The sequence below is a fragment of the Microtus oregoni genome, unplaced genomic scaffold, assembly GCF_018167655.1.
Source record: "Microtus oregoni isolate MIOR12 unplaced genomic scaffold, Mior012 000144F_ref0000341, whole genome shotgun sequence".
NCBI lineage: Eukaryota > Metazoa > Chordata > Mammalia > Rodentia > Cricetidae > Microtus > Microtus oregoni.
The window spans coordinates 849,873-875,039 of NW_024544794.1; the positions used below are offsets into that span (position 1 = coordinate 849,873).

At 45.5% G+C, this 25,167-nt stretch overlaps 2 protein-coding genes across 3 annotated transcripts; one reads left to right on the top strand and one right to left on the bottom strand.

Annotated features, from left to right (window-relative positions):
* Positions 1 to 1,317: 1,317 nt before the first annotated feature.
* LOC121444858 (peptidyl-prolyl cis-trans isomerase-like 3) lies at positions 1,318 to 11,400 on the bottom strand. Its single transcript, XM_041646778.1, has 7 exons — positions 11,245 to 11,400; positions 10,834 to 10,898; positions 9,496 to 9,570; positions 8,253 to 8,346; positions 7,003 to 7,070; positions 4,350 to 4,468; positions 1,318 to 1,653 (listed from the first exon to the last, which is right to left on the bottom strand). Exons 2-7 carry the CDS (start codon positions 10,834 to 10,836, stop codon positions 1,527 to 1,529), a joined length of 486 nt encoding a protein of 161 aa, XP_041502712.1. The 5' UTR covers positions 10,837 to 10,898; positions 11,245 to 11,400; the 3' UTR covers positions 1,318 to 1,526.
* A 33-nt stretch (positions 11,401 to 11,433) lies between these two features.
* On the top strand, positions 11,434 to 24,222 carry LOC121444841 (NIF3-like protein 1). Of its 2 annotated transcripts, XM_041646749.1 has the most exons (7): positions 11,434 to 11,481; positions 13,345 to 13,800; positions 16,809 to 16,971; positions 17,635 to 17,761; positions 20,456 to 20,594; positions 21,609 to 21,692; positions 22,688 to 24,222. In XM_041646749.1, exons 2-7 carry the CDS (start codon positions 13,368 to 13,370, stop codon positions 22,870 to 22,872), a joined length of 1,131 nt encoding a protein of 376 aa, XP_041502683.1. In that variant the 5' UTR covers positions 11,434 to 11,481; positions 13,345 to 13,367; the 3' UTR covers positions 22,873 to 24,222. The 2 variants fall into 2 exon arrangements, with proteins under 2 accessions (XP_041502683.1, XP_041502684.1); XM_041646750.1 differs by lacking the exon at positions 20,456 to 20,594 and having other exon boundaries at positions 22,688 to 22,767.
* Positions 24,223 to 25,167: the final 945 nt, after the last annotated feature.

Here is a 25,167-nt window from a genome sequence, read left to right on the forward strand (position 1 = left end):
AGGCGCGGGCCAGCGGTTGGGGGGAGGGGGGGCAGTGGTGCTTTTCCTAAGGCTTCCTTCTGAGGATCCCTTTCCACACTGCAATCACGGTGCTGGTCTCCTCAGCAATCACAGAAAAACCTGATCTGACTCTGCACTGCAAAAGGCGAGGGAAGCAAGGTCAGAAGGAGCACGCGCCCTGATTGCAACCGTTTAAATGGTTTTTTTTTTTTTTTGATTTTTGTGTTTCGAGCCAGGGTTAGTTTCTGTCGTTTTTTATTAGATTCTGCAGCTGTTTGGTCTGCATTTCCTGTCTACTGCGATGACATTTACCTTCTCAGATCTCTGATGGAGTTGATGACCAGGCTGGTGGGAGTTTTGTCGGTTTAACAGCAGCAACCAAAGCTTCAGCTATGTCTTGTAAGACCCCCAACTCAAAAAGCCTGCTTGCAACTGCTTTAAGCATTTGCCCTAGGTGGATGACAATCAGCAGTGGAAAAGTACAAAACTTGCAGAACAGCCCTAACTGCCACTTGCACCCTGACCACAGTTCCCTGCCCCACCCGCCTGCCAGGAAACACCTGATGGTGAGCTGAGCTGAGGTGAACTGAACTGGGGTGAGCTGGACACAAGGGACAGGGTTTGGTTTTTTTTTTTTTTTTTTAAGATTTATTTAAAAAAAAGGGGGGGGGGCGCTGGAAAGATGGCTCAGAGGTTAAGAGCACTGGCTGCTCTTTCAGAGGTCCTGAGTTCAATTCCCAGTAACCACACGGTGGCTCACAACCATCTGTACTGAGATCTGGCGCCCTCCTCTGGTGTGTGGACTTACATCGAGGCAGAATGTTGTATACATAATAAATAAATAAAAAAAAAGATTTATTTATTATGCATACAGTGTTCTGTCTGTCTGTATGCTTGCTAGCCAGCAGAGGGCACCAGATCTCACTACAGATGGTTGTGAGCCACCATGTGGTTGCTGGGAATTGAACTCAGGAACTCTGGAAGAGCAGCCAGTGCTCTTAACCGCTGAGCCATCTCTCCAGCCCCAATCAGCATTTTATTAAACAAGCACAAGAAACAAATGTTTCCAGGGTAAAACTGATGTTAGTTATTCAAACAGAACCAGATGAGAATACTTCACAGATGTGCATGGGGGAGATGGCTGGATGGGAGGCCATACGCTGTTAAATGAAACTAAGATTGTGTGATGGCTAACATTGTTTTAAGTTTAAATTTCTCTGTTTAAGAGGCCTGTTTTTTGTTTGTTTGGTTTTTCTTTTGGCTTTTTGAGGGGCCTACCACCCAGCTCCCAAATAAATCACACAGGGAGGCTTATTCTTAGTTATGAATGTCCAGCCTTAAAAAAATAAGGCATTGCTTTGTATTTAAACACTGAATAACAGCAGTGGTACAGAATGTGCTCATGACTGGGGGTGAACACTATGGGCCCCATGACAGATGTCATTACTGGAAACACCAGAAGGATAAAGGCCAATGGGCACATCCCAGTGACGAGCTTGCCAAGTGTCTGTCTGGGCCTGCGGTAGCTACTGAGCAAATGGGTTGGCATGGATAGTTATGTCCTTGATGTGCACATCATTGAGAGGTCTGTACGTCTTCTCGTTCACTGGTAACTTCTCCAGTTCATCCAAAGTCTCCAGACCATCTATGACCCTGGAAGAGAAGCAATGTGCTATGAGAACTGTCCTCAGCTTGAAACAGAGTGTCTGCAGCAACTACAGTCTCCAGAGGGTAGTGCTCCACTCAGTGAGACAGTGTCTGCAGCAACTATAGTCTCCAGAGGGCAGTGCTCCACTCAGTGAGATACAGTGTCTGCAGCAACTACAGTCTCCAGAGGGCAGTGCTCCACTCAGTGACACAGAATGTCTGTAACAACTACAGTCTCCAGAGAGCAGTGCTCCACTCAGTGACATAGAGTGTCTGTAACAATTACAGTCTCCATGGGGCAGTGCTCCACTCAGTGAGACAGAGTGTCTGCAGCAACTACAGTCTCCAGAGGGGAGCGCTCCACCTCAGTGGGCCTTCACTTCTGATCACGTGGCCTGGCAGGATTGTAACGTCAGTCCCATCCACAGAAGTCACCAAGGAGAGTGAAGTGGCCCTGAACCCAGGGCTTTCTCATTATAACCGGGTGATCTCAAGGACATGTATACATACCTGCTGCTATGGTTTGGAACTTGAGTACCCTCAGAGGTCCACGTGCTAGCGGCTTGGTCACCAGCTTGGGACTACCGGGAGGTACGAAAGCCTTTAAGAGATAGAGTCTAGGTCCCGGGCAGATGGCCGCTGTTTGCAAGAGGATATGAGTTCAAACCCTAGGACACCTATAATCCCAGAGCTGGCTGAGTGGAGATAGGAGGGTTTCGGGGCCTTTCTGGCTAGCCAGTCTAGCTGAAGTCACTGAGAGACTAAGGAAACCACCTGGTAGAACCTCTGCCCCCCCCACCCCCACACACGGAAAAGAGATGGGGTATAGCTGGAGGTCTCTGGGTCACAGATACTATGCTTTTAAAAAAGACTGTGGAACCTCATCTCTTCCCCTCTCTTGCTTCTTGGCCACGAAGTGAGGAGTTTGGTCCACCACATGCTTCCATGACGTGCTGAACAGGCCAAAGCCCTGAAGCAAATGATCATGGGCCAAACGTTCTAAAAATGTGTGTGTGTTTTTAAATATTTGTTTATTATGTATACAGTGTTTGACCTGCATGTCTGCCTGCACACCAGAACTCACTACAGATGGTTGTGAGCCACCATGTGGGTGCTGGGAATTGAACTCTGGAAGGACAGCCAGTGCTCTTAACTGCTGAGCCATCTCTCCAGCTCCTAAAAATGTGTTGTTGTTGTTTTTTTTGTTTGTTTGTATTTTTTAATAAAAAAAGGCCTTTTCTTTTTTAAAAATAATTTACTTTATCTCATGTGCATTGGTGTTCTGTCTGCATACATGTCTGTGTAAGGGAGACAGATCCCCTGGAACTGAAGTTAAAGACAATTGTGAGCTGCCATGTGGGTGCTGGAAATTGAATGCAGGTCTTCTGGGAGAGTAGTCAGTGCTCTTAACTGCTGAGCCATCTCCAGCCCAAAAAAATGCCTTTCCTTAAAACAAAATGGAAGCCTATGCATTTGCGGAGGGAAATGCTTTTATATATTACAACTAAATGCAGCGCAAAGCAAGGATCGGGTTTATAGACACTTACACTTTTATTTTATGTATATGGGTGTTTTGCCCATGTACATTTGTAAATCACATGCATGCAGTGCCCAAGGAAGCCAGAAGAGGGTGTGGTGCCAAGAACTGTTGTTACAGAGGGTGCAAGCCACAATATGGGTCTTCCTCTGGAAGAGCAGCCAGAGTTTCTAACTTAGGAGCCACCTATCTCTCCAGGCCAATGAAGCATGTACTTAAATAAAAGGTGTTGCCAAGTATTTTAAGTTTTGTTACATTTGTTTCTGCTGCAGAACATTTGTTTAGTGATGCAAACATGTGTTACATTCTCTTCTGTTGCATTTTATTTCATCTGTGAAGCTGTGTTACTTTGCCTTTCCAAAACACCTGAGAACAGCCAATTGGCCAGTAGCAAGGCAGGAGAAAGGATAGGCAAGGCTGGCAGGCAGAGAGAATAAAAAGAAGGAGAAAAAGATAAAGAATCTAGGAATGAGGAAAGGGGGAGGACATCAGGGGCCAGCCACCTAACTACACAGCGAGCCACGGAGTGAAAAGCAATGAAAGGATGTACTCACTCATAGGTGGTTTTTAAACATAAAGCAAAGAAAGCCAGCCTACAAACCACAATCCCAGAGAACTTCGACAACAATACGGACACCAAGAGAGACGTACATAGTGTAGAATTTTAGGACAACTCTGAGGCCTCTCAGCAGCAGTGCTCCCCCCTCCCCTGGGAACCAAGGACCTAACAACTACACATGCACGTACTGAAATGTTGGGGATTTTCCATCTCCCTGAGTCTTTGTGAGTGTTCTCCAAATAGAACTCAGTTATTGAATAGGGGCAAGATAACCCTCAGGTGTTGACTCAGTTCCTGGTGTTTTGACTCAGTCCCTGTCACTATTTTTAGATATGTTGTTCTTAATGAAAACAAATGTGTGTGTGTGTGTGTGTGTGTGTGTGTGTGTATTAATTTGTTAACTTGCCTAAGCAATTCTTTGGTGGCTCTTAAACAAAATAAAGAAAACGAAGCTCAGATAGTGTATAACTTCTTCAAGGTAAGACAGCTGCTGACTGGTGGGCCTAGAGCCCAGGAACTCTAGCTGTCCACCAGTCTTTCCAGCATGAGCTATGCCATGATCACAGACGTACACGGATGCACCAAGAAGACAACTAGAACACTCACTTTCCAAACACCGTGTACTTCATGTCCAGATGCGGCTGCTTGCCGTAGGTGATGAAGAACTGAGATCCGTTGGTATTTGGGCCATTATTAGCCATAGATACAACACCTCTAACATTGTGCTGAAAAAGACAACCAAGGCATTAATTTAACTGTGCTTTATCAACCGCAAACCCCAAAGGTAGACAGGAACATTCTCAGCCTTCCCAATATTCAGGGGACCAAGAATCATTGAGCTAGTTTCTCTCTCTTAGTATGAATGCAAATGTAAAAGTTATATATTATCTTTTTGTTTGTTTGTTTGTTTTTGAGATAGGGTTTCTCTGTGTAACTTTGGAGCCTGTCCTGGAACTCACTCTGTAGACCAGGCTGGCCTCGAACTCAGAGATCCACCTTCCTCTGCCTCCTGAGTGCATGTATTATCTTTATCCTTGATAATCGTGTCTATAATTTGCTTATGTAATCATATCTTCCAATCAATTCCATTTTCACTGTGAAGAAGTAGACACAAACACTTATTTCTATCAACGTATAATACGTTTGTATTAAGGAATAGTGTGCTGGAACGAATGATCAGGAACAAACCCAAGTCCCTCAAATCTCTTCCTACACACTCGACTCTGCTTGTTCCTTGATCTGCTGCACTAGTTACACTAGTTTAGGGGTCTGCTGCACTAGTTACACTAGTTTAGGGGTCTGCTGCACTAGTTATACTAGTTTAGGGGTCTGCTGCACTAGTTATACTAGTTTAGGGGTCTGCTGCACTAGTTACACTAGTTTAGGGGTCTGCTGCACTAGTTACACTAGTTTAGGGGTCTGCTGCACTAGTTACACTAGTTTAGGGGTCTGCTGCACTAGTTACACTAGTTTAGGGGTCTGCTGCACTAGTTACACTAGTTTAGGGGTCTGTCCAAACGCTCTCAAAGGCCAAGCAGATGGCAAACTTACATTTGGGCAGGACAGAGTCCCTTGCCCGAGGGCTCTTTTCTTAATGGCCACAGAGAATGCATCTGTGGCTCTTCCCCCAGAGGGGATGATCTGAGGAAGCCTCGCCTAGCTCTAATATCAATACTACTAGTTTACAAGGTATGGTACATAAGACTTGAAAGTATCTTACCGAGGTAAATCAGTCTGAGCTGTGCCCAAGTCACCAACAGCAAAGCACAGAACCAACCACAGATGGCTCCAGCACAAGGGGCTGAGGTACGGGGATTTCTCAGACCAGACTGAACCACAAAGCACAAGGACTGAAGGAAGCCTTTCATAATTAATGGCACGTGTGTCTTGGAGTGTAAGTACAAGAGCTCCTCTGGCATACAGAGCATGTGAACCTTTAATTCCCATTCTCAACTCTGCTGTGTAAGACAATGGTTTTTTTTGACAGGGTCTCATGTAGCCCAGGGTAGCCACAGATTCATTTTGTAGCTAAGACTGAACTTGGACTTCTGATCCTCCTGCCGCTACCTCTCTAGTGCTGGGGTTACAAGTGTGCACACCATGCCTTGTTCAAGGTTCCCTGCCTGCTGGCCATGCATTCTGTCAACAGTAATGTCCCAGATCAAGAGAGAGATATATCGTAGGCTGGTCTCAAGTTAGTAATCCTCCTGCCTCTTCTTCAGCATTTGCCTATTAACTGGCACTAGTTATTTCTTCTTCTTCTTCTTCTTCTTCTTCTTCTTCTTCTTCTCTTCTTCTTCTTCTTCTTCTCCTCCTCCTCCTCCTCCTCCTCTTCTTCTTCTTCTATTTTAATGAAAAATAGTTTCTTAGAGGGCTGGAGAGATGCCTGCATGTATGCTGCAAGCCAGAAGAGGGCACCAGATCTCACTACAGATGGTTGTGAGCCACCATGTGGGTGCTGGGAATTGAACTCAGGTCCTCCGGAAGAGCAGCCAGTGCTGTTAACCACTGAGCCATCTCTCCAGCCCCCACCATTTTTAATTTTTAAAATTTTATGTTTATGACTGTTTTGTCTAAGTCTATGTGTGTGTGTTGGCACATACTCCTACAGATAATTAAAAATAGTACAAATAAACCTTAAAAAAATAAAAAAGTTGGAGGTGCTGATGGCTGACAATGCATGGAGAAATCTTCCTCCCTTTCCAGAAAGGCCAGCGAGAGGTGGGTGTGGTGCTGCAGCCTTGAATCCGGCACTGAAGGCAGAAACAGGCGGAGCACTCGAGTGGGAGGCCGGCCAGGGCTACAAAGAACTTCAGAAAGCAACCAAACAACAGAAACCCAAGATGGACGTGACTCACGTCATTTAACTCAGACTTCACGATGAGAGACTAAGCCCTTTCCTCTATTACGGGCTGGGCACTTGATGGTGGACCTAAGGACAAGCCCCTTCATGCCCTGATGCAGCTGACACAGACGCCACAGTCTATGCTGGGCTAGAACTGCCACTTACACCCTGCGTGTCACTCACTGAGGACGTGCACACAACAAAAAAGTTGATTTATTTGTTGATATATGGTCTCACCGTGTAGCCTTCGCTGGCCTGGAACTCACTGTGTAGACCAGGCTGGCTTCAAACTCAGAGATCCGCCTGCTGTTGCTTCCCAAATGGTGGGATTACAGGTGTGCGCCACGGATGTGGCACCTGGCTCACAATGACATCAGTGTGTACTGTCGTGTAAACAGGAAGCACAGGCTGTACCTTCAGATACTCGCTGTACTCGTCCTCGAACTTCCTGCCCCAGATACTGCTGCCTCCCCGTCCGGTGCCTGGATAACAAGACAAGCCAGTCAGAAGGAGCGTCTCACTAGACTTCAGCGGGCTCCATTTCCGAGCATGCTTGTTTGTTTATATGGTGTAGGGGGGTCCAACCCAGGGTAATGCACAAGCTGGGCAAGTGCAAACCACAAAGTCACATCTCCAGCCCTAGCAGAACTCTGCATGCATGTGTGCGTGCATGCGTGTGTGCACACACACGTGAAGAAGAGAGAGCTGTTAAAGTCTGCACTCAGGACTCCATGCATGCTACACAAGTATTCGACCCTACCGCTGAGTTACGTATCTCCAGCATTCCCATCTTTTTTCCTTTTAGTTGTTATTTTTAGGTAGGGTTTCCTTAGTTAACCTGTTGACCCTGAATTTACCACCCTCCTGTCTCAGCCTTCCAGGTACCTGAGGTCATAGACCTGTATGCCATCTGGCCTCTAGCACTTACCCCAAATTAACAGTACAGACGAGAAAAGTAAAATCCTCCCAACAAGGAGAAAATCCCCTCATTAATAACTGGTCATATTTTATAGTTGCAGGCTAGTACCTCCTTCTAGAAATATCTTGCTGTTAGGTGGACCTGGTCTATAGAATGAGTTCCAGGACATGTCCCAAGATCTACACAGAGAAAACCTCTCTCAAATAACTAACGAAAGAAAGAAAGAAAGAAAGAAAGAAAGAAAGAAAGAAAGAGAAAAACAAAAAACACTTAGTGTTTTACAGAGGACTCGGGTTCAGTTCCCAGCATCCACATGGTTGGCTCAAAACCATCTAAGATTCCGGTTTCAGGAGAGCTGATACCTACCTTCCTGCTGACCTAAGCAGTCACCAGATACACATGCAGTGACTTACATACATCTAGGCAAAATACTTAGAAATAAATACACATTTTTTTTTTTTCGAGACAGGGTTTCTCTGAGTAGCCCTGGCTGTCTGGGAACTTCCTATGTAGACCAGGCTGGCCTCAAACTCACAGAAATCTGCCTGCCTCTGCCTCCTGAGTGCTGGGATTAAAGCCGTGTACCACCACAGCCCGGCCTAAGAATAAATTCATCTTTAAAGAAACAAAGCCTTAAACTTTACGACTGTCAAAGTAGCCTTGTTACAGTCTCCCTGTTTTATTTTTCAGTTATTGTAGATACTTTTTTTTCATATGACTAAGTTCAGCTAGAGGAAAAACTCACCTGTTGGGTCTCCTGTCTGAACCATGAAACCCTTGATGTTCCTATGAAACACACAGCCGTTGTAGTAATTACTGGCACAAAGAGCCAAGAAATTCTGAAGAGAGAAAAAGAATGACTGAGAAATAGATTTGGCAGAAACATACTTCAGATAAACGTGCAATCCTAGCCCCTGAAGATGCTATCGTGGCACATATAACTATGACTTCTAGGCGTTGGCCACTCCGTCTTCAGCAGGTCCTGGGAAGGCCTACATACTCCATATCTTAAGGAATGGACTCTTTTGCAGGTACTTGATTCCCTACTCTTGCCTTTCCCAGCTGGAGTTCCAGTACCTGAGGGCAGGCAATGTCTCTTGCTCATCATGTACCCTAGACATGGCTGGAAAGTCTTCTGACAAATAGCTGCAGTAGTGAACACTAGCTGACTCCTCTCCCTTTTACCCTTGCCATCTCAACAGGCTGAGTGTTTACAGAACAATTCTCTTACAACTTAATTACAGTTCCTGAAAAAATGAGGCGAAAGAAAAAAGATACTGGACACTTTATGGTTACAGGAAAAGTACCTACCAATTTATATATTTATTTAGTGTGGTATGCATGTAGTATGTGCATTCGTGTGTGTGTGTGTGTGTGTGTGTGTGTGTGTGTGTGTGTGTGTAGGTAGGTAAGCAAGTCCCTGTGCATATGCAGAAGCAAGAGAAGGAAGAGTATCCTAACCCATCACCCTCAAGCTTCTCCCTATGAGACAGGGTCTCCCACCAAACCTGGAGCTGGCTGGTGTATCAGACCCTGTAATCCTCTTCCCGCCAGCACTGGGTTACAGGTGAGCGTGACCACCCAGCATTTTCTGAGTCCTGGGAATCTGAACTCTGCCCCTCATGTTTATATAGCAAGCTCTCTTCCCTGCGGAGCCGACCCCCAACCCATCCTTCGTTCTCTTGATTTAACTCTGACATCACAAGTGGAGACTACACCTGCAACCACGGCACCCCCTCCTGATAGCGGCACCCCCTCCTGATAGCGGCACCCCCTCCTGATAGTGGGCCCACAGAGAGCTTTCTAACTTTCCAGGCTGAATAAACCAACTTCAAAGTGGCTGTCCTGTTATATCAGAGTGTTTCTGTTTAAGTACAGGTTCCACTCTATAGCTCGGCCTGGCCTGGAACTCACGACACAGACCAGGCTGGCCTCTGCGTCCTGAGTGCTGGCCTTAAAGGTGCGCGTCACCACATTACGACACTCACCTCACACGTCTTGGGTGTCCTCTCACAGAAGACTTCTATTTTGATATCTCCCACGTCTGTGTGCAACGTCACAGACTGAAAAAAAGGAGACTGTGAGAACAGGTGATATTTCTTCCAGTAACTACAGGTTCTGTCTTATTTCTGACTGGATATTTAAGAAGGCAATCTGGTTAAAGACATTAAAGACGGCTTGTTCGCATGAAGTGGCTCCAAGAGAAGTCATACTTATTTCTCCAAATTTATTTTTTTTTAATTAATTAATTTTTTTTTTTTTAATTTTCAAGACAGGGTTTCTCTGTAGCTTTGATGCCTGTCCTGGAACTAACTCTCGTAGACCAGGCTGGCCTTGAACTCACAGAGATCCACCTGCCTCTGCCTCCCAAGTGCTGGGATTAAAGGCGTGCGCCACTACCGTCGGCCCAAATTTATTTCAAAAGGACAAAAACTCTAAAAGATTCATACAGATGAAAAACTGGCATCTCTGCTAAATTTTGGATACAACCATTGTAAATGAAATAACTATTCCTACTTTGAATTTTTATGATTTATTAAAAACAATGGCTTTTTTGTTTGTTTGTTTTTGCATTTGGAGACTTGGTTTCCTGGTGTAGCCCTGGCTGTCCTGGAACTTGACAGGTAGGCGAGGCTGGCCTCAACCTCACGGAAAGCCACTGCGATTAAAGGCATACACCACCACTGCACGGCTTTTATTACTGATCTTTACGTCTCAACAGCTCTAATTTAACTGGGAAAATGTTAACAAACTGATTTTTCAAAAATTGTTCCCACCAAGTCCTTTGGGTAGTTTATTTTGAAAAACAGAGTTAAGAAGCAATTCCGTAATTTACTAAAGACGACAACCCAAAATCGTCGGCATTTCCAAGTCTGCGTGCGTACCGCTGGCCAGTGCTTTCTCCTCTGTTCTTTTCTTGTGTCGATAACTTTACATTTTTCACATCTTATTTCAGAGACAAACAAGAAACTATTTGGAGGTTTCCTTTTTTGGCTATTTGCGTCAGGTCTTGCCATGAAGCCTGGGTTGAACCCACAGTAGCAGCAATCCTCCTGCACCAGCCTCCTGCCTATCCTACTTTGTCCTGTCCAGCCTAGTACACACATCTCTCCTCTCATCCAGGTAAGCACTCCGCCACGGAGCTACACACTCAGTACCTCATTCGACTTCTTAAAAAAAATCATAATTAAAAGACATGTAATGGGCTGCGGAGATGGCCTGGCAATTAAGAGCCCAGCACTCCCACCAGCTCCAGCTCCAGGGAATCCGACGGGGATAAAAGCAAGCAAACAATCACCCAGCTAGACGAATTCTGAAATACTTACCATCCTCTCTCTCTCGATAGTTCCAGGACGACTTGCAGAGAAAACCTGAAGGTGAGTTCCTAATCCTAAAATAAGGAGGAATTCGTTCATTTCAGCCCTATCTTTCCCGCTATGCTTGTTCATCATGACGGTAGATTTACAAGCTCAGGATAGCATCCTTTGAATAAAACTCCAAACACAGAAGTGTTGAGATCCTACCCAACGCAACAAACTTTCTTTGCTCATTTGCCTCCAAGGTTCTTTCTGCAGGCTAGGCTTATCCCCCACACCCCCACCCCCAACCCCCGTCCGGATTGTGGTCTAGCTGGGCATCGGCGCTCCCTCTACCCAGGACGCCGACTTTACCTAAGACGTGCGTGCAACAAACTTCAACTTCGCAGGTTTTTTTCCCCAAACCCAGGTCTTACTAACCTGACGATCGTATTTAAAAGCGTCTTCCCGTACGCCCTCCCTATTTGCTTTTCCCGTAGTAGCGGGCACTAGTACTAGTTTACAACTCCGATCAAGTCCCAGGAAATAAAACGTAGGCGCAGCGGGATCCAGTGCACGAATCAAAGGAGAATGGGAAGCCAGAAACACGGGACCACTTCCGCCCACCGTACTTCCGGGCGGAGCGGAAGTGACGCACCAGAAGAGGCTCTGGGGCTGGTGAGTAGTGGGCGCGTGAAAGGGTCCCCTCGCTGCAAGGATTCTAGGGTGCCCGCGAGGAGGAGGCCAGGAGCGACCTGGGCGGACACCCCCTTGGCTGCAGGAGGGGGCGACGGCCCTGATGCTAATGTCCTGGAAAAAGCCTTGAACCATGCGTGCGTCAGAGCCAGACGCGAGTACAAAGAGAGCGCTCGTGCAGCTTGAAATTAGCAAATGGCTCTTCAGAGGGCTAAAGAGAGCCCAAGATTTCGACTCTGGGCTTGAAACAGCTCAGTCTCTCCATTGTCTCAGAAGACAGCTTTCCAGTTCTCATTCACACTAGCGCGGCTTCACTTCAAGTTCCTGGGAGTGGACGGGTGTAGGATTGGCGACGGAGTCCTCTCAGGGTCTCAGGAGAGACCCATTTTATTTCAGATAATATTTTGAATGTATCCGTATTGTGTCAGAAACACAGACGGACACATTCATGCCCTCTCACAATAGAGGTTGATTGAGTAACAATAAAATCAATCACAAGGTTCCTCAGCACTGTTGGTAGCAGCTTGATAGCTGGATGAGGCCAACACATTTCCTTTCTTCAAAGCTACTATTAACTCTCAGATTACACATCACACAGTAACTATATCTGTCTATTTTGAATTGTTTGGTTGTTTTGAGTCTCTGCCCTCCCGCTATCCAGACACAGAATATGTAGGTGAATGCCCTACATACAGCAGTTAGTGCTTGTTCGGGGGCAGCTCTGGCCTTTTCTTGTCTTGACGCTGCTCATTTGTGAAGTGACCGGTTTGCCTCCATTTCTTGCTCATGCACTCAGTATTTTAAGTTTTAAATAATGTCTGTGACAGGGTCTTATGTAACCCAGGCTGGCCCTGAACTGCCTGGATAGCTGAGGGTGACTTTGAATCTCAGATCTTGCTGTTCCTACTTCCCCAGTGTGACCACACCCAAGGGCCACCACACCCAGACATGTACCACCATAACCAGTTTACATGGTGCCGGGGGGCTGAACTCTTATGCATGCTAGGCGAGCATTCTATCAGCTGAGCCACACCTCCAGCTCCTTAAACATGTTCGTCTTAAGTATACGTGTATATATTCGTGTGTGTTTGTGAGTGTGGCGTAGAGATACAGGCTATTCGTGTGACGCAATGATGGGGAGGGCAACAAGGATGTAAGAGGTGATGAGCGATTGTATTTTATCAGGCTTTTCCAGGGGACATACTAATGCCATTGTTTCTCTAGAAGGCTGTGAGGTAGGTGATGTGGGATGTCCTTCTGTCTGTGTGTGGCTTTTATTGGTTGATGAGTCGAGTTGTTTCGGCCAGTGGCTTAGCAGGGTAAAGCCAGACAGTGAGCACCAATTTGTAAACAGAGACTGCTCATTCGTTCTCAGGCTACCCAGACCCGAATAATCACACATAAACTATATTAGTTACAACACTGTTCAGCCTACTAGCTCAGGATTCTTATTAACTAACTCTTACATCTTAAATTAATCCAGTTCTATTAATCTACGTGTCATGTCTCCATTTTGTATATGAGAAAATAAGTTAAGCCGGGTGGTGTTGCTGCACGCCTTTAATCCCAGCACTCAGGAGGCAGAGGCTGGTGGATCTCTGTGAGTTTGAGGCCAGCCTGGTCTACAGATCAAGTCCCAGGACAGCCAGGGCTACATGGAGAAATCCTGTCTCAAAGTCAACCCCGAAGTTAAGAGGTCAAATGAGTTAGCTGAGCCCAACCTGCTGTGGATGGGCAGAGCCACCATTTGAATCTGGGTCTTGGTGACAGCTCTTACTCCAGCTTTAGCCTCATGGGGCAGAACGGAACTGTACGGAAAGACCACTTCCTGTGTTTTGACTCCAGGCACCGTTTCACCTGGTTTCTGTATGCTGCTGTCTGCACTCCGGCTCCCTACCAGCATCAGGCTCACCCCGTCCTGGGTCTGCGGTTCTTCTCGTTCCTTCATGGATCTGAAGTCCCTCCTTTCCTCCCTAAATGACTTTGCGTCCCTCTCCTTTGCCGAGAGTTGGGACAACGTGGGGTTGCTGGTGGAGCCGAGCCCGCCCCACACCGTCCGTACACTCTTCCTGACCAATGACTTGACCGAGGCGGTCATGGACGAGGCTCTCCAAAAGAAGGCAGATCTCATTCTCTCCTACCACCCGCCGATCTTCCGCGCCATGAAGTGCGTAACTTGGAAAACCTGGAAGGAGCGCCTGGTTATCCGGGCCCTGGAGAACAGGGTCGCCATCTACTCTCCCCACACGGCCTATGATGCTGCACCCCAGGGAGTCAACGCCTGGCTGGCCAAAGGGCTCGGTGAGAAAACTTATGTCCTTCCCTATTAATGATTTCCCTACAAATACTCTGAAATTTTAAACTGTCTTCCTAGTAAAGTTTTAAATTGTTTTTAGGGGAAACGGGGTTTTCTCTTTTATAGAGTACTAAAAAGTAATGTGTTGCTTAAATTTGGTAGTTAAATTTCATTTGAAAGTGTACTTATTATTTTTATATCTGTTGAGTGTTTTGTCTGCTTGTATGTAAGCGCACTACATGTGTGCAGTGCCCATGAAGGCCAGAAGAGGGTGCAAGATTCTCCAGGGTTGGAGTTACAGTCATTTGATATAGGGCTCTAGCAGGCTCGAGCCTGGCAAACATGGGGTCAGTAGGTTTTGCCTTTTACCCCCTCCCCCTTGCTGTTTGTTAAATGACATCTCTAAAGCTAGCCCCTGAAATCCAGTCCCTTATTTGGCCACTGACTTTACTCCGAAGACAAAACACCAGGGTCCAGCAATCAGAATTCATTATTTGGCTAACACGGCCAATCACGATTTACTAACTCACCCTAGCACAGACTCCCCCCTTTTCTCCCGAAAACCTACTCCTGTGCTGGGTGGTGGTGGCCCACGCTTTTAATCCCAGTACTCAGGAGGCAGAGGCAGGAGGATCTCTGAGTTTGAGGCCAGCCTGGTTTACAGAGTGAGTTCCAAGACAGCCAGGACTGTTACACAGAGAAACCGTGTCTCGAAAAACCAAAAACCAACCAAACAAACAAAAACAACAACAACAAAAAATCCATTCCTGCAAAGAACCACCTACTTTCTTGCTTGTACTGGCTGCTGCTCTTGCTGCTTTGGGGGCAACCCCGCCCAACCCCTCCAGAGTAATAAATCTCCTCTGTGCGGAGAATTTGGTGTAGGTATGTCCTGTACCGACTTCGAGAGGGCCAACCTTCCTTACAGCTGTGAGCTGCTATGTGGGTGCTGGGAATTGAACCCAGGTCCTCTGCAAAAGCAAGAAGTGCTCTCCACCACCGAACTAGCTCTCTGGTCTGAGTTTCATTTGAAAAATGAACTATTGGGGATGAAGAATTGGCTCAGCAAGTAAGAACACTGTTCGTTGCTCTTAACAGAGGACCTGGGTTCCCAGCACCCACATGGAGGCTCACAGCCATCAGTAACTCGGTCCCAGGGGAAACAACGCTCTCTTCTGAGCTCTATGGGCACACACGATATATACACATAATGCAGGTAAAACACTCATACACATAAAATGATGAAACAAATAAATCTAAACAAAATCTTTTTAAGAAAAAGGAAAATAAACATTGTAAACTAGCCTTGGTGTGGCATAAGCCTAGACTCCAAAACCTTATACTTTAAACATTCAGGAAGCTGAATCAGGAGAGTTGATTTAAGGCCGGTCCGAGCTATTTAGCCAGACGCTGGCTGTTCATATCATCCCACCAAAACCAAAACAGAAGCAAAATGAACCGAGGAACATTTTTGTTGTTTGTACTGGGTCTCAGTAGCTCAGGCTGGCCTTGAACTCTAGGTAGAGGATTGTCCTGATTGGCTTTTATAAAAGGCACCTTGAGAAGGAAAGGGTTTGTTTCCTCTTCAGTGTAACAGCCTGTCATAAAGGGAAGTCAGGTCAGGAACCTGGAGGCAGGAGCTCAAGTCGAGGCCAAAGAGGAACACTGCTGACTGGCTTGCCCCTCACGGCTTGCTTAGCCTGCTTCCTTATGGAACCCAGGACCACCTACCTACTCAGGGTCCTGGGTCTTCCTACATCAACACTTAATCAAGAAGATGCCCCTCAGACTTACCTATAGGCAATATGATGGAGGTATTTTTTTTTTCAGCTGAGGTTTCTATTTCCCAGATGACCTTGGCTTGTGTCAAGATGACAAAACCCAGCCAACACAAGGAGACTAAGGCATCACTTGGTATGAGCAAGCGGAGCATGGGTCTTCGCTGCTAAATGTCTTCATGATTGTTCAGTCAGACGGCACAGAGTCCACACCCCAGCACGCGCAGGAGATGCTGGGCAAAGTCGTGTTACATGGGTTCGCTACATAGACACCCAGGCTTTGCTCTGGTTTGTTGTTGTTTTTATTTATTTATCTTTGTTATTGTGTGACTATGGGCGCACACAGTTGTGGAGGTCAGGACAACTCTCAGGAGTGGATTCTCCCCCCTCCCACCGTGGGTTTCTGGAAGTGAACTCAGGTCCTTAGACTCACGTGACAGTTACCTTTACCCAGTGAGTCTTCTGCCCTCCCCGACCTTACCTGGAGAAGGGCCTTACTTTGTCCATCACTCTGGCCTCAAACTGGAGATCCTCCTGCTTCAGTTTCCCAGTGCTAAGGAGAAGCATGCCGACCACACCCTGCACAGCGTCAGGATCTCCCCGGATGCTTGCATCCAGCACAGTCAGGATTCTGGTATTTATTTTGGGCTAAAGCAATTGTGTTGTTGTTTTGTTTTGTTTGTTGGATGTTTTTTGTTTTGTTTTTGAGACAAAACACAGTCTCCCGGGGTAGTCTTGGCTGACCAGGAACTTACTCTGTAGACCAGGCTGGCCTCCAGCTCCTGGAGATCCACCTGCCTGTGCCTCTGCCTCCCCAGTTCTGGGACTAAATGTGTGTGCACCACACCTGGCCTTGGACTGAAGCCTTGACAACACAATGGTCTTTATAAAGTGTTCAACACATAAGGACTTGTGATCTATACTTTGGTTTGAATGACCAAACAGTGGCTAATTAAAAAAAAAAAATCAGTGTTTCTGTCCTTTTTGTATGGAATTTCCTGAAATATGAATCTTTTTAGCAAATAATTGTGAAAATAGATTTTATTTTATATGTCCAGACCAAATCTTTAGATTATTGTGACTGGTAATGAGATCTAATGGTTATATATGTATGTTCACATATATACAGGAAAATGAATTCTGATACATTTCATACAGATTTTACATAGAGTAGTTTATCTCTTTAGTTCCAAAGCGCTGCGAAAGCCTTGACTTCCCCATAACTTCTTCTTCAGGAGCTTGCAGCACAAAGCCCATCCACCCTTCCAAAGCTCTCACCTGCCCCACAGAGGGAGCTCACCGACTAGAATTCACTGTGAACCACACCCAAGATCTGGACAAAGTCATGTCTGCGGTGAAAGGAATTGGAGACGTCTCTGTCACTTCTTTTCCTGCTAGGTACATTGTATATGCCTCCGTTTAAAATTGTTTTAAATTATTTATTTAGCGCGTGTGTGTTTGTATGTACATGTGCATACCGTGGCAGATGTGTGGTGGTCGGAAGATGTCTTAGGGGAAGGACATCCCCTGCATGGGCTCCTTCCCCTGCATGGGCTCCAGAGGACAAAGCCATGCTGACTTGGCAGTAAGCGTCTTTACCCACTGAACCATCTCTATCCCCATTCTCTGCTTTGTTTGCTTTAGTTTCCCTTTGAGACAAGGTCTCAGGATGTATGCGGGCTGGCCGCAAACTCCTGCCCTGGCCTCCAAGTGTTGGGTGAAAGAGAAAACCTGCTCCTGCAAAATGTCCTCTGATCGCCACACGTCCAAATGATGTCAGGGGTCCTGACACAGCTGTGGTGTGAAAACACCATTCCGTGTGATGTCAGGGAGTCCTGAGACAGCTGTGGTGTGAGAACACTGTTCCCTGTGATGTCGGGGTCCTGAGGCAGCTGTGGTTTGAGAACACCGTTCCTTCCGTGTGATGTCAGGGTCCTGAGGCAGCTGTGCTTTGATTGGCTGGGATTAAACAAGTTCTGCTGATCACATCTTGGTTTCATATAAATCTTTACAGCAGGTATAGACTGTCGGGTATTTAAAATACAGCTGGTTTTCCTCTAGGCGAGATGGTGAGGAAGAGACACGGATCAGCCTAAACTGTACTCAGAAAGCCCTGATGCAGGTGCTCACCTTTCTCTCCCAGAACCAACAACTTTATCAGAAAACGGAAATTCTGTCCTTGGAGAAGGTAAGATTTCTTTTTGTCCTCTTATCACTCTGCATTTTTAAAATTGTTTTTGTTGAGCTATACTCGTTTTCCCATTCCCTCCCTCCCGCCCCTCTCCGCTTCCATCCTCCCTCCTGCCCCCTACGCTCCCAATTTACTCAGGCAATCTTGTCTTTTTCTCCTTCCTAAGTGGATTCATGTGTGTCTTTCTTAGGTTCTCTAGGTTCCCTGGCATTGTGATTTGTGAGCTGGTTTTCTTTGCTTTATGTCTAAAAACCACTTATGAGTGAGTGCATGTGATAATTGTCTTTCTGTGTCTGGGTTACCTCACTAAGTATGGTTTTTTTCCTAGTTCCATCCATTTGCCTGCAAATTTCAAGATGTCATTTTTTTTACCACTGAGTAGTATTGTGTAAATGTATCACATTTTTCTTATCCGTTCTTTGGTCGAGGGGCATTTAGGTTGTTTCCAGGTTCTGGCTATCACAAACAATGCTACTATGAACATAGTTGAGCACATGTCCTTGTGGTATGATTGAGCATCCTTTGGGTGTATACCCAAAAGTGGTATTGTTGTGTCTTGAGGAAGGTTGTTTCCTAATTTTCTGAGAAATCGCCACACTGACATCCAAAGGGGCTGTACCTGCTTGCATTCCCACCAGCAATGCAGGAGTGTTCCCTTTACCCCACAACCTCTCCAGCATGAGTTGTCATCAGTGTCTTTGATGTTTGCCATTCTGACAGGTGTAAGATGGAATCTCAGAGTTGTTTTGATTTGCATTTCTCTGATGACTAAGGATATTGAGCATTTCCTTAAGTGTATTTCAGCCATTTTAGATTCTTCTGTTGAGAATTCTCTGCCTAGGTCTGTGCCCCATTTTTTTAAATTGGATTATTTGGTATTTTAATGTTTAGTTTCTTGAGTTCTTTATGTATTTTGGAGATCAACCCTCTGTCAGATATGAGGTTGGTGAAGATCTTTTCCCATTCTGTAAGCTTTCATTTTGTCGTCTTGACCGTATCCTTTGCCTTACAGAAGCTTCTCATTCAGGAGGTCCCATTTAATACTTGTTTCTCTCAGAGCCTGTGCTACTGCTGTTACGTTTAGGAAGTGGTCCCTGTGCCAATGTGTTCAAGTGTACTTCCCACTTTCTCTTCAATCAGGTTCAGTGTAACTGGATTTATGTTGAGGTCTTTGATCCAGTTGGACTTGAGTTCTGTGCATGGTGATAGATATGGATCTATTTTCATTCTTCTACATGTCGACATCCAGTCATGCCAGCACCATTTGTTGAAGATGCTTTCTTTTTTCCATTGTACAATTTTGGCTTCTTTGTCAAAAATAAGGTGTTTGTATTATGGCAGAAGATATAAAATAATCCCACACTAGTTCAGTGGACAGCCTTGTCTTGTTCCTGATTTTAGTATAATCGCTTTGAGTTTCTTTGTATTGTTTTCTTTGTACCTATTTTATTGATTTCAGCTCTCAATTTGATTATTTCCTGCTGTGTACTCCTCCTGGGTGAGTTAGCTTCTTTTTGTTCTAGAGCTTTCAGGTGTGCTGTTAATTCGCTACTGTGCTATGAACTTTCCTCTTAGCACTGCTTTCATTGTGTCCCCTAAGTTTGGGATGTTGTATGGTCATTTTCATTGAATTTTAGGAAGTCTTTAATTTAAGTTCAGTTTCATGGAAACTAAACAATGCTCAACTGAATCACCACTGGGTCAGGGAAGAAATAAGAAAGAAATTAGATTTCCTATGATTCAATGAAAATGAAAACACAAAATATCTAAACTCATGGGACACTATGAAAGCAGTGCTAAGAGAAAAGTTCATAGCACTAAATGCCTATGTAAAGAATTTGAGGAACTCTTACACTGGTGACTTAATAGCACACTTGAAAGCTCTAGATCAAAAAAAGCTAACCCACCCAGGAGGAGTAGACAACAGAAAATAATCAAACTGAGGGCTGAAATCAATAAAATAGAAAAAGAGAACAATACAAAGAATCAATGAGACAAAGAGTTGGTTCGAGAAAAATAAGTAAGATAGGCAGACAGACAAAAAAATAAATCCTGTAGCTCCACGTCTGGTCTCAAAAGCCTTAAATGACTCCTCCCTATGGCTTTCCCGATTGCAACACACTTCTCTTGATTCCACCAGATGAAAATAAGACCACTACCACATATTTTTAAAAAGATTTTATTTTTTTATTCTGTATAGTGTTCTGCCTGCATATATGCCTTTATGCCAGAAGAGGGCGCCCGCTATCACTATAAATCGCCGTGAGTTACCAAGGAGGAAGATTCCTTGCCATCTTTATTAGGATACCTTTCATGATGCTAAAGCTAGAACACGTGGACAACACTGCCAAGTTCAGCGGCCCACGTGAGGTGGAGCATCCGCAGAAGCTTGGATGGTTGTTGCTTTTCAGGAAAAGAAAATGCCTTGGGAGTTTTCACAAGTTGGAAGCTTAGCCTGGTGGGGGCCTCTAACAGTAGCACCTACTTCGAATTTAAAAACTTAGTTTTGATTATGTGTTAAATACCAAGCAGGGTGTGAGCTCCCAAAAGTTAGCGTTTTTGTAGGTTTGCACCCAGGCTTCAGCTTAAGCTACCACGAGCTTCTGTACACAGACCTTACCGATTCCCGTTGTTCTATGCATCCCTTAGGACTGGGCATAGATAAAGCTTCTGACTTGTGTTTCTCTCCAGCCTCTGCTTCTGGATACTGGAATGGGACGGCTGTGCACACTGGATGAAGCCGTCTCCCTGGCAACAATGATAGAGCGGATCAAAGAACACCTAAAGTTATCTCATGTTCGCTTAGCTCTCGGAGTAGGGAAGACCTTAGGTAAACGTCTTTCATAGCTAGCAGATCCACAGTGACTTGGACAAATTTTGGTTTTGGTTATTTTTGACACCTGATCTCAGAGCATAGGATGGCTTCAGACTCCGTTGGCCTCTGTCTCCCAGAGGCTGGGGTTGCAGGTGTACTGCTTTTATTCATGTAAGTGGTAGAGAACACGTCACTCAGGGAGACAGTGGGTCTACCTTGTCAGCCAGGGTAGGCTGGGCTATAATGTGGGATACATCTCCCTAGCCTAAATGATAAAGTGTATTTCTTAGTTTTCTGTGTTCATCTCCAGTCAGCACTGGACGTCTGTGAATTATAAACGGGTCATTGTTGCAAAGGGAACAGAGGGTTTTAAATCATCAGGTAAAAGTTCTAGACCTGCTGGGCGTGACAGTCCACGCCTTTACTTCTAGCACCTGGCAGAAGCAGGCAGAGCTCTGAACTGTGTCTGTGTGAGTTCAGCTCAGGCTACTCCCAGAGAGCCTGTCTTTAAGAAAGAGGAGAGGAAGAGGTGCCTAATACATTTCTAACACCCTGGGTTTTTTTGTTGTTGTTGTTTGTTTGTTTTGTTGTTGTTTTTTGGTTTTTCAAGACAGGGTCTCTCTGTGGCTTTGGAGCCTCTCTAGGACCTAGCTCTTGTAGACCAGGCTGGCCTCGAACTCATCCCCCTGCCTTTGCCTCCTGAGTGCTGGGATTAAAGGTTTGCACCACCACCGCCCGGCTGTTGTTTTATTTTTTAAGACAGGGTCTCACAGTGTAGCCCCTGGCTGTCCTGAAACTGTAGACCAGGCTGGCCCTGAACTCATGGAGATCCACCTGCCTCTGCCTCCTGAGCTTAAAGGGCTTAAAGGTGTGCCCCATTATACCCATCTTTAAAATCAACACAGCGTGATTCGTACCCTGGTGAAGAGACTGGTCAGTCTGCTTTAGGGTTAGGATTCAGCACAGATGGTAGCGCTGAGCTGAAAGTGAATGTCTCTCTGTAACAACGCCTCTTGTTTTGTCTTGAAGAGTCTCCAGTCAAAGTTGTGGCCCTGTGCGCTGGTTCTGGGGGCAGCGTTCTACAAGGAGTGAAGGCTGACCTTTACCTCACAGGTATGACAACTTCTGGATCTCTTCCTCAACCTGGCTTGGTTCCTTTGTTTTGTTTTGTTTTTTGTCTTTCGAGACAGGGTTTCTCTGTAGCTTTGGAGTCTGCCCTAGAACTACCTCTTATAGACCAGGCTGGTCTTGAACTCACAGAGATCCGCCTGCCTCTGCCTCCTGAGAGCTGGGATTAGAGGCGTGCACCACCACTGCCCGGCCACAATAACCAACAAGGCATTTTATTTGTTGACAGGGTTTCCTATAACCCAGGATTAGCCTCCAGCTATTAGCTGAGGCTGGCGTGGACTCTTGATCCTTCTGCCTCAGCCTCCACGTTCTAGGATTACAAGTACACTGCCATCCCTGGCAGCATTTTGCATCAATCAAAAAAATATATATATGTGTGTGTGTGTGTGTGTGTGTGTGTGTGTGTGAGTAACACAAGCGTAAGAGGGAAATTCCACACCTGGACTTATGTGACACGTTACAATAAAAATGCTGGCACATTCAGAATACCGTATGATACAACCTTCAGGCCGAGAGGATGAAGTACAGTGGAATTTCATGTTTGGGCTACACGCTTGCTTTGCAAACCTGGATGATTGGCCTTCAATCCCGGATGCCACAAGGGGAGGAGAGGAGAGAACCGACTTCTGAAAGCTGGTTTCTGACCTCCATGTGCGCACGCACGCACGCACGCACGCTCACACACCCTGTGCCATCTCTCTCCTGTCCTAGTCCTGCATACTTTCCCCTGAACATAGACTCAGTACCATAAAGTGATAAGTAGTTTGGACTTTTTCTTTATCTGTTCTGGGCAGCGCTCAAGAGGCAAGCATTCTACATCTGACTGCATCATGAGCCTGCGGTTTCTGTGCTCAGGAGCAGTGGGGCATTGCGTTCATTCATTCAGAATACAGACACAGGCTTTTCTGCTGCGGTGGTACAGGGTGCACAGATCCCATGTCTGATAGTTAAGAAGTTGCTCGTTCCTCTTTCGCCAGGTGAAATGTCCCACCATGATGTCCTGGATGCGGCTTCCAAAGGAATAAATGTCATTCTCTGTGAACACAGCAACACTGAACGAGGCTTCCTTTCCGATTTGCAGGAAATGCTGGGTGCTCATTTGGAGAATAAGATTAATATCATCCTGTCTGAGACAGACAGGGACCCTCTTTGTGTGGTTTAGAGAGCAGAGGGAGTCAGAGTCAAGCTGTGCACCATTTGGGTGGAAACAGGGATGTCCAGGGAGAGTTACGGTGCTGTCGTCCTCCTACAGAAGCGGGCTCCAAAGACGTCGTCCAAGTTCATCAGTAAGGTTCCAGATGGTATAGCTCACAAGGTAAAGAGTGCAATAAAGACACATGCTCACTATAAACTCTTGGAAAAGGCAACTAAAGCCTGGATATCACTAGGCGCTTTTGTTTGATTGTTTAATGTGACAGAATCTATAACCCAGGATAGCCTCCAATGCACTACTTAGCTGAGGCTGGCCTTGGACTTTGGATGCTCATGTATGCACTCAACACCTCTGAAGTAGCTCTGTATACACGGGATGTCCATCTCAGTAATCTCTGCCCTCTGATTAATCTTAAACACCATTTAAAAACAGATGTGGAGGGGCTGGAGAGATGGCACAGAGGTTAAGAGCACTGACTGCTCTTCCAGAGGTTCTGAGTTCAATTCCCAGCAACCACATGGTGGCTCACAAGCATCTGTAATGAGATCTGGCGCCCTCTTCTGGCCTGTAGGTGTACATGCAGGCAGAGCACTCTATATATAAAAAAATCTTTTTTAAAAACTGGATTTGATTTTTTTTTCCTAAGTGGCATTTTTGGGTGATGAAGTAAATCTGTGTGCTAAGTTAGGCATCAGAAATTTTTTTTTTTTTTTCGAGACAGGGTTTCTCTGTGGCTTTGGAGCCTCTCCTGGAACTAGCTCTGTAGACCAGGCTGGTCTCGAACTCACAGAGATCCGCCTACCTCTGCCTCCCGAGTGCTGGGATTAAAGGCGTGCGCCACCACCGCCCGGCATCAGAAATCTTTTTAAAAAATATTTAAAAACCCACTGGTGATCACTATCTATATTCGTACTTACTCCTATAATTTTGGGGTTTTTGGTGGTGAAGGGATCAAACTAAGCACCTTGTACAATTACTGCTCAAGCTGGCAGCATGAACCTGGAAGACCGGGGCCTAAAAAATGAGGCGGAATAAAGTCTCATGCAATAGGCAACTTTATTTAGAGACTCAGACAATTTAGACTTTGAAAGTTAAGCAGAGTCACCTGAGTAAAGTGTACAATCACATGGAGAAATGGCACATGGCAAAAACATTTTTTCATAGAGGCATATGAACAATAACAATAGCCAGCTGCAATAGTTTTGTGTTTTTGCAAAAAAGAAAAGAAAAAAAAAACAAGCAAAAGAAACCCGATTCTTGTTTTATTGAAGTATTCTCACAAGCACTCAGAATTCCCCTTGTACAACTCTATTCTTATATTCTCTCTCTCTCTCTCTCTCTCTCTCTCTCTCTCTCTCTCTCTCTCTCTGTATAAACAATCCTAGCTGTCCTGGAACTAGCTCTTGTAGACCAGGCTGGCCTGGAACTCACAGAGATCCGCCTGCCTCTGCCTCCCGAGTGCTGGGATTAAAGGCGTGCGCCACCACCGCCTGGCTGTACAGCTGTATTCTTGAACTGTGTTCCACATTATGAATGGAAGGTCACGTGTTCTAACTGATCTCCAAAGTGACTTGTAGTTTTGTTGCTGATTAATGGTGTTCAACACTCAGAATAGAAGTAGTGATTGTCACACAGCTTCCTGCAGGTGTTCTACAAGCCAGATGCAGAAAGACACATTCTGCATGCCCTCTCTTAGAAGAACCTAGAGTGTGTGTGTGTGTGAGTGTGTGTGAGTGTATGTGTGTGCACGTGCTTGTGCACATGCAGGTCATAAAACCAGAAGGGGAAGAGACAAGATGAAGAGATTTTTAAGGACAAGGAGGGTAATGGGATGCATGAGATAATAAAGCAGAAGAGGGAGAGAGGGGGGATGGCTATTGGGGATCAAGGAGGACCAAGTACAATGATTTATACATATATGGAAATGTGTGTGTATACACACATACATACATACACACGTACATACACACACGCATATACATACATACATACACGCATACACATACATATGGAAATGCCATAAGGAATCCAACACCTCTGCATGCTAGCCTAAAAATTAAAACAAAAACAAGAAAAGAGTTCGCCTGGTGAATTACACCTCCAGCCCAGAAGCAAATCAGGCAGGAATTACAACTTCAAGTTCCTACACCTCCTAGACAGGAAGGAACAGAGCTGCTCAGGGAAATGAGTAGAGCCCACGAGAGCTGTAAGATGCACTCAGAATCCCTTTTCAAACTCTTCAAAACAACTAGCATTATAAAAGGACTATACATTCTGGTCTTTTATTTATTATTAGTAACATCT